Genomic DNA, 10,261 nt, shown 5'->3' with positions numbered 1-10,261 from the left:
TGTGTACCAGTTTATTTGCACTAGTAAAAACAATAATATCATCGATATAAACGAGACATATGTCTTCTAATCCCTGTAAACTGTTATCCATAAACCTTGGATAAATTGATGGTGCTTGTTTTAACCCAAAAGATAAAACATTCCATTTGTAATGTTTTTGCGGAGGACAAGAAAAAGCTGTTAAGGGTTTAGTACTTTCATCAAGTCTTAATTGCCAATAACCAGATTTTGCATCGAAAGTGCTAAAAAGAGTACTTCCTTTTATTTTTTCTAAAATATAGTCTTTTCGGGGTAATTTATATGAATCACCAATTGTAGCATCATTCATTTTTTTATAATTTATAACCATTCTTCTTTTGGCTCGTTTTATTTCATTTTTATTTTCTACATAAAAAGCGGGTGCTGAATGAGGACTTTTGCTTTCTCTTATAATTCCTTTTTCAAGAAGTTGTTGACATTCTTCTTTGAATTCTTTAACGTCCTTTATGCTATAAGGAATTTTATTAGATACGTTTATTTCATCATGTGGATTTTTTAATTTAATAGTGATTAACTGATCGTTAGTATTTTTTATATCTAAAGGGTTTTCGCTACATACATCTTTTAGGGTTTCTTCAAGGTTTTCTTTTGTTAAAAGATAAATCATTTCTATTTGAAATTTTATATTTTGTGCTATAGATCGTATGACTTCTTTTGTCTTTTTAATTGGTATGGAAACCATTTTTTTTTGTTTTAGGATGCCTTAGGCTAATGCTTTCAGTGGTTTGTATAAATGGTTGATATAATTTTAAGAAGTTATTTCCAATTATTAGATCTACTCCAGAGTCATGCATATAAATAGTTGGTACAATAAATGTATGTTTTTCTATGACAATAAAAACTATTTTACTGACATACCAAATATTGTGTACGAATTTGTCAGCAACAATAATTTCTAAAGGTTTTTTTTAGTTTTTCCCAATTTTTAAAAGATTTTTTCTTTCCAAAACACATCGTAGATCCAGAGTCTATATATGCTAATAATGTTTTATGATCAACAAAGACTGTAATAAAAGTTGCGTTTGGATTTATTTCTTTTTTATTCATCGTCACTAGTGTATGCATAGATTTCTATATCAGAGTCTATCTCAGAATCTTCTAAAGGTTCGTATCCTAGGTCATAAGCGATTTTTAATATTTCTGTTTCTCTCTTTTCTCCCTTTTTTGGACAATTATTTGCGTAATGTCCTATTTCATGGCATAGCCAGCATCTGCAGTCTTTTTTCTTAGATGGACAATATTGTTCTTTAGAATCTTCTTGTTTCGGATATTTTTGTCTGTGCTGATTTTTATTTCTAAAATATCTTTGTTCATTATTTTTATAAGATTTCTTATACCTAGATTTATATGGTTTCTTTTTCCATTTTTTAGGCTTCTCACAGCCATATCTTCCAACTTGGTTACTTTGAATTTTACAATAGAGTTTTACATGTGCTTCTCTTCTAGCTTTTTCTTTTAAACATTCACTTTTCATCCAAGTTTTTACTTCAGTAATGCGTGCTCCTAGACTATCTTCAATTTTGGACTTATCTCTAGTGTTGTAGTCATCTTTAATTCTTGTGGCAACTGATTCAGGGAATTTGTTAAAAAAACATATCTAGTGCTATTTTCTTTTGTGAGGCACTTAATTTGTAATATTGCTCAGAGAATTCACATATGAAAGGTTCAAGGTAGTACATATTGCATATTTTTAAATTAATTATATGCCAAAAAGCTATTTCTCTAAATAATTCATTAGAAACCTCAACTTTGGGATTTCTTCCTGTAAATTCTTGGACAATTTTTCCTACGATACTTTCAAATGTTGTTATAGCATCGATTGATGCTACCATAGCTCTTTCTTCAACAGTCCAAGATTCTAAATATCTAAAGACATTTCCTGAAGTTTTATGAATTATAAAGTTTAACAATTCTATGAGTGAGAGTTCTTTTAGTTCATTAGTTAGTTGAATTTGTGCGCTCATTTTATTATACCAATCTTGTATTCTTTCTTCTATATTCGTTTCATAGTCAATATTTAAAATTTCATCATTAGTATTTATTATAGGTACTTTAGGTATGTACTGTGGTGGTATTTGTTCCCATTTATTCATTTTACTTCTTATCATATTTTGTTGATATAAATAATTTTCAGTTGGTGATGGTGGCTTATAATCAAATTGTCTTAGATTTTCTTCTTCAATATCAGATTTTTTTCGTTTATGAGCAAAATTATATTGTGTATAAGGATTTTCTTCTTCTGAACTATAATCAAATATTATATCTGCTTCTTCGTTTGTTTCAGGTATATCTAAAGCTGCCATTAGTTTGGTTAAAGTTTCAACTTGTTCTTCAATATTACTCATATTTCAAGTTTTAAGTTTGTAAGCATACCTGAGTGTTTTTTCTTGATTGCTTTTGATGCAGAATTCTGAAGGTGCAACTGCTTTTCTTGAATCGTGCTGCTAGGCTCTGATACCAGGGTCAAAACGACGTTTCAACTTTGTACGGAATTATATTATGTTTAATTTAATCTAGATCGTGAGGATCCGATTATAGTTTGCTTTGAACATTGAATAAGATTGTTACATATGAATTCATGTATGAGTAAATTGATGTGCCTAACTTTTGATGATGACATATGCCTAACTTTATCCTTTTGGATAAGTAAATGGATGATTGATATAATGAAGGATTTATGTGCTAAACGTATACTGAGATTATGAATATATATAATGTTTAGATAGGTGTCGCTATTCAGAATCGGTTAAGACTCAACAATGGTGTCGCTATTCAGAATCGGTTAGGACTCAACGACCGGGGCTCTGCTATTCAGAATCTAAAAGACTCAACAGAAAGAAACCAGTGAGGTTTATTATCAAACTTAACCTGATTACAAATGAAAACCGAGGCTTCCTTTTATAGTTTGATAATAAACCTTTTTGTCATTTGTAATCAGGTTAAGTTTGATAATAAACCTCACTGGTTTCTTTCTGTTGAGTCTTTTAGATTCTGAATAGCAGAGCCCCCGTCGTTGAGTCCTAACCGATTCTGAATAGCGACACCGTCGTTGAGTCTTAACCGATTCTGAATAGCGACACCTATCTAAGCATTATATATATTTATAATCTCTGTATACGTTTAGCACACAAATCCTTCATTATATCAATCGTCCATTTACTTATCCAAAAGGATAAAGTTAGGCATATGTCATCATCAAAAGTTAGGCACATCAATTTACTCATACATGAATTCATATGTAACAATCTTATTCAACGTTTAAAGCAAACTATAATCGGATCCTCACGATCTAGATTAAATTAAACATAATATAATTCCGCACAAAGTTGAAACGTCGTTTTGACCCTGGTATCAGAGCTAGCAGCACGATTCAAGAAAAGCAGTTGCACCTTCAGAATTCTGCATCAAAAGCAATCAAGAAAAAACACTCAGGTATACTTACAAACTTATTCTTAAATAACAAAATGACTAAAACTCAAGAGGAAGTATCTAATGAAATAATAGAAGGTATTACCACTATTAATGATATCGAAGATGAATCTGGTTTCATGGCTGTTATCATGATAAACAGAAAAGCGATAAGGAGAACAAATTTTACATTATCTGAAAAACATAACTTTGATAATAATAATAGAAAAATTAAAGTTATTTTCTCAAGAAAAAATATTACTTATTTTGGAAAAATGATTGGAGAAGAACCTGTACCTATTGAGCAAACAAAAGGAGATATATTAATTCCTATAATCAATAGAAAACAAATAAGCGATAGAATTAAACAAATGAATGAAAAAGATAGAACTAAAATAGCTTATGTACACATATCAACCATACAAATTATATTCAAAAGTACCTTCATGGGATGTAATACACCTATTGAATTAGAATTAAGAGACGATAGAATAATTGATAAACATGAAAGTATAATAGCAAAAGGAAAAGGAAATTTAGCTGAAGGAAAAATTAAGTTCGATGTAAACATTCAATTAGGTTTAAGTCTGAAAGATAAAGATCTAAACAAAAGCATTACAATAAGATATGAATTATTAAGAAGAAATTTTATGTATAAAGGAAATCACCCTTTTACGGTTACATATCAAATTAATTATGCATTAACAAATTCTCATCACAGTATTACTTTTAAAACTGATGATAGAATATATATAGATAAACTTTTTGAACCTCTATTAAGCCTAGAAACACCAAAAGTATTTACTAGCCAAAGATATATCGAAAAAGGGAAATCAACTTTAGAATTACCATCTGTTTGGATACCACGTATAGAAAAACCAATTTCCATTACAACAGGTGAAACATCTAGTGAAAATAATGAAATAAAAGATTTAAAAGAAATGATACGAACTCCAAGTCAACGAATTTAATGAATAAACTTGGTAGTATAGTTTTTAGTAAATTCAGAAACATATTCCTAAAATAATATATAGTGAAACACTAGAATTAGAATTAGAAGTAAATAACCACGAACATAAAACTTATCAACTAGAATATATAAAGGCTGAAAATTACGATAAAAATAAACTCGAAATATTATATTCTAAAATATCTGAAAAAATTAAAAAAGATGAAGAATTATCCATAGCTGATTATTATAACAACGAAACAAGAAAAAGATTTCAGAAGAAAATATGGAACCAACAAATAAAATTAGACTTAAAAAATCATGAGTTCTAAAAGACAAATTAGTTGTTCATCAAAAAATTCAGTACTAAATTCCATTATAAAAAATTATTGGGAAATAATTTCTAGAATGTATAAAAATATTGAAGAAATCGAAAAAACCTTAATTAAAGAAAAATCATATCCATATTACAGACAGATAGAAAAAATTAAAGATCTAGAAACACGGATTCTTTTTTATAAACGAGCTATTAAATCTCTACATATAATGATTAAAGACCATTCATCCACGTTGTCATATTCAACTTGTTAAAAATTCATGGATTTATCAAATATTAAAATTGGAAAAGAAGGAATCACATCCAACAAACCATTTATACCATTTAATCAAACACTTTTCGAAATACCAAAAAATTTACCCGATGAATCAATTTACAAGATTGATGTAGAAAATATTTCAGAAAAACCTATAGGAGAAAAAGTAGAAATATTAAACTCCACATTAAATAATATTATAGAAATTCTAAGTTTTCTAGCATTAAGACAACTTCCAGAAATAAAAGAAACAATTTTAGAAAATATAAACAAAATAAAAATAGTAAAACAAGACACTAATCATGAACATGCCAGCACAAGTGCTATAAAATATGAAGATACAGAAGAATTTTATGCAGATCAAGAAGAATCGAGTTCAAGAAAAAGGCATAAAATAGTACCACCTCTTCGCATAACATAATAAAATTTTTTACCATGGATTCTAAAATTCAAATGAATAATTTTTCAAATAAACTTTGGAAGAATCTTATAAATGAAAGCTGGGAAAGAATTTCACAATCAACTAAAAATATTGAAGAATATGAAAAATATCTTGAAGAAGAAAAAAAACACTGAAGGCATAAAACTTTTATCATCTATTATTAGCATACACAAACAATTAGTAAACAGCTCTTTAAAAAATATTAAAGAAATTTCAGCAAAGCTAGTAATCTGTTAAGCACACATTGCTTTGGGCAAACATTCTATGCAAAATCTATCTTCAAGTAATATTCATTATGAATTATAAGCTCGATGAAGACAAGATCATATTCATGAAAACAACTCTTTTGAGTATATGAAAAGCAAACAACTCTTACGAGTACATGAAATAGCTTTTTAAAGTAAAAAGCACCAAAAGCATACAAAATATTTCTGCAGGTATTTCAACAATGGAAGCAGTCATCAAGCAGATTCAACACCAATTACAACAAAAAAGAGAACAGATTCAAACACAGCAACGACAACTATCAATTTTTCAGAGGGAGGAGGAGGAATTACTAGAAACCTTAAACATTTTAACCCAACAAAAATTAGTCAAAAAAGAAACACCAGAAAAAATCAAGGAAGAATCACCTTCGTTAACAACACTCTCATCATCCAAATCAACACAAACACCAAATTCACAAACACCACATAAACCAACTAACATTAACTTAGAAGAACCAGAAACACCCAAAAAACAAAGCTGGTATGAAATGACTGAAGAAGAAGAACAATCTTAACAAACATCGTATCCAGAAGAACCAAAGAAAAAATGGTATGTCATTTTTGACGGACCATCCAAAGGAATATACAACAACTGGGCAACAGCAAATCAGTTTATATTAGGCAGAAGCGTAACGCATAAAAGTTACAAAACTCTAGAAGCAGCAAAGGTAGCATTCAATGAAGCATATAAAACAATAGCAACTCAACCAGCCAATGAAGCAAAACGTTTAGGATCGGGAATGGTTAATCTTAACCATTATCTTTATGGTCAAACAGCAAGTCTAAATGCCATGAATAGGATGAAAAATATTCTCTCTACAACAGAAAAAGAAGATAAGAAGAAACCATCCACACACAGTTTTCAAAGGTTATGGGATAACCTTGTGAATTACAACGAAAATTATGCAACAATGATGTTCTATCCCAAAAATAGGAAAACTGGCCCTAAAGCAGTTTTCTTACCAGAAGCATCACCATTAACAATATCAGAATATTTCGTCCATGGATTAATTGATACCTTATATATCGATGGAAGAACACTTCATGAAATCAAGGAACTCCCTCAAAGAATGCAAGAAGCAATAACCAGATACAGAGACAATTTTACAAAAGAAAGAGAAATATTTCTTAGAATGCATTCAAGCTACCCAATATTTAACGTAGACCAACAGTTACTTGTCCCATCATTTACAATAGCATATCTCGGAGTAAGCAATTGTAATTATCCAACAAGAGATGAAGCATTAAAAATAACTCCAATAATCGATCATCTGGTGTCATCACTAGCAGGAGTTTATTTTGGATCCTCAAAAATAGGAAATGGCCAAGAACAGCAAGAAAATGTGAGAATCAATTACGTTCACAAAAATGTCTTAATCTACTCAAGCACTATTGAAAAAATTGATGAAAAAGGTCTCAATCTAATCAACAATTTTGAAGAACCCTTTGAAGCATTCACAGGACAACTTTCTGCTCTTCCAGAATATATAAAAAGGCGTTTATGTAAACAAATATCTAGGGCACCAAGGCACAGTTGCGAATACTGTCAAGAAGAAGACACATTCCTAGCATCATAATTTCCAACATTTGTCTTTTTTCAGCGTGGGAGGGATGTAGACTAAAGATAACAACCAATATATAAGTGGACCCCAGTAGACCTCATCAATAATGTAACATTATGTAACGTGTCCTTGTAATTATTGTATGTAAATACGTGTGTTTAATGTACTGGCCATGTGGGCCATAGGAACCAATAATGTAAGATAATGTGTATGGTTTATGTTTAAAGTTAAATTGAAATATCCCGTTCATATTGATCATAAACGTTCCATATTAATTGATTTCTTTGCGAGGTTTTGACCTCTATATGAGACGTTTTTCAAAGACTGCATTCATTTTTAAAACAACCATAAACTTTATTTTATCTATAAATGTTTTAAAAAGCATTACGTATATTATCAAATAATGATAACCTAAAATATACTGTTTACACACGACCATTACATAATGGTTTACAATAAGAATATATTACATCGAAAATAAGTTTCTTGAATGCAGTTTTTACATAATATGATACAAGCATGGACTCCAAATCTTGTCCTTATTTTAGTATGCAACAGTGGAAGCTCTTAATAATCATCAGAGAATAAACATGCTTAAAACGTCAACAAAAATGTTAGTGAGTTATAGGTTTAACCTATATATTATCAAATCATAATAATAGACCACAAGATTTCATATTTCAATATATATCACATACATAGAGATAAAATTCATTCATATGGTGAACACCTGGTAACCGATATTAACAAGATGCATATAAGAATATCCCCTATCATTCCGGGAAATCCTTCGAACATGATAAAAACGAATTCGAAGTACTAAAGCATCCGATACTTTGGATGGGGTTCGTTAGACCCAATAGATCTATCTTTAGGATTCGCGTCAATTAGTAGATCGGTTTACTAATTCTTAGGCTACCAAGCAAAAGGGGCATATTCGGCTCCGATCATTCACCCATATAATGTAGTTTCATTTACTTGTGTCTATTTCGTAAAACATTTATAAAAATGCATGTATTCTCATCCCAAAATATTAGATTTTAAAAGTGGGACTATAACTCACTTTCACAGATTTTTACTTCATCGGGAAGTAAGACTTAGCCACTGGTCGATTCACGAACCTATAACAAATATGTACATATATATCAAAGTATGTTCAAAATATATTTACAATACTTTTAATACATTTTGATGTTTTAAGTTTATTAAGTCAGTTATCCTCGTTAGTAACCTACAACTAGTTGTCCACAATTAGATGTACAGAAATAAATCGATATATTATCTTGAATCAATCCACGATCCAGTGTATACAGGTCTCAGGCTAGATCACAACTCAAAGCATATATATTTTTGGAATCAACCTCAACCATGTATAGCTAACTCCAACATTACTGCATATAGAGTGTCTATGGTTGTTCCAAATAATATATATACATGGGTCGATATGATATGTCAAAACATTTGCATACGTGTCTATGGTATCCCAAGATTACATAATATATTAGAATATATGTATTATACAATATAAGTTAGCTAGGATATGATTAATATAGATTTGTTACCAATTTTCACGTAGCTACAACAACAAAAATTATCCAATCTTGTTTTACCCATAACTTCTTCATTTTAAATCCGTTTTGAGTGTTTCAAGTTGCTATGGTTTCATATTGATCTTAAGTTTATGAATCTAATCAGAAAAAGTATAAGTTTATAGTCGGAAATACAGGTTACAAGTTGTTTTTGTAAAGGTAGTCATTTCAGTCGTAAGAACTACGTCTAGATGACCATTTTGGAAAACATACTTCCACTTTAAGTTTAACCATGATTTTAGGATATAGTTTCATGTTCATAAGAAAAATCATTTTCCCAGAAGAACAACTTTTAAATCAAAGTTTATCATAGATTTTAATTAACTAACCCAAAACAGCCCGCGGTGTTACTACGACGGCGTATGTCCTGTTTTACGGTGTTTTTCATGTTTTTCGGTTTTAAATCATTAAGTTAGCATATAATATAGATATATAACATGTGTTTAGTTGAGTTTAAAAGTCAAGTTATAAGGATTAACTTTTGTTTGCGAACAAGTTTAGAATTAACTAAACTATGTTCTAGTGATTACATGTTCAAATCTTCGAATAAGATAGTTTTATATGTATGAATCGAAAGATGTTATGAACATCATTACTACCTCAAGTTTAGCAGGTAAACCTACTGGAAGTGACAAGAAATGATCTAGCTTCAAAGGATCTTGGATGACTTGAAAGTTCTTGAAGTAGAATCATGACACGAAAACAAGTTCAAGTACGATTATCACTCGAATTAAGATAGTTATAGTTATAGGAATTGAATCAAAGTTTGTATATGAGTATTAACTTGATTTAGAATGATATCTTACTGTAAACAACAAGGATTTGTTGAGGTGGGATGATCACTTTACAAGATTGGAAGTGAGCTAGTAAACTTGGAAGTATTCTTGATTTTATGAAACTAGAACTTGTAGAATTTATGAAGAACACTTAGAACTTGAAGATGGAACTTGAGAGAGATCAATTAGATGAAGAAAATTGAAGAATGAAAGTGTTTGTAGGTGTTTTTGGTCGTTGGTATATGGATTAGATATAAAGGACATGTAATTTTGTTTTCATGTAAATAAGTCATGAATGATTACTAATATTTTTGTAATTTTATGAGATATTTCATGCTAGTTGCCAAATGATGGTTCTCACATGTGTTAGCTGACTCACATGGGCTGCTAAGAGCTGAACATTGGAGTGTATATACCAATAGTACATACATCTAAAAGCTGTGTATTGTACGAGTACAAATACGAGTGTATATGAGTAGAATTGTTGATGAAAATGAATGAGGATGTAATTGTAAGCATTTTTGTTAAGTAGAAGTACTTTGATAAGTGTCTTGAAGTCTTTCAAAAGTGTATGAATATATATTAAAACACTACATGTATATACATTTTAACTGAGTCGTTAAGTCATCGTTAGTCG

The 10,261-nt window shown here is 29.8% G+C and overlaps 1 protein-coding gene across 1 annotated transcript; it reads left to right on the top strand.

Moving 5' to 3' along the window:
• The first annotated feature begins 6,437 nt into the window (after positions 1-6,437).
• LOC139854304 (uncharacterized) lies at positions 6,438-7,274 on the top strand. The gene has a single exon (XM_071843618.1). It carries the CDS (start codon positions 6,438-6,440, stop codon positions 7,272-7,274), a length of 837 nt encoding a protein of 278 aa, XP_071699719.1.
• Positions 7,275-10,261: the final 2,987 nt, after the last annotated feature.

The sequence above is a fragment of the Rutidosis leptorrhynchoides genome, chromosome 1, assembly GCF_046630445.1.
Source record: "Rutidosis leptorrhynchoides isolate AG116_Rl617_1_P2 chromosome 1, CSIRO_AGI_Rlap_v1, whole genome shotgun sequence".
Classification (NCBI taxonomy): domain Eukaryota; kingdom Viridiplantae; phylum Streptophyta; class Magnoliopsida; order Asterales; family Asteraceae; genus Rutidosis; species Rutidosis leptorrhynchoides.
Note: the sequence above shows the minus strand (reverse complement) of the source record. Positions and strands in the feature narration are given on the sequence as shown.

Bases quoted from the DNA above. Each gene is read 5' to 3' on its own strand.
- LOC139854304 (XM_071843618.1), top strand. From the start codon at position 6,438: ATGGTTAATCTTAACCATTATCTTTATGGTCAAACAGCAAGTCTAAAT.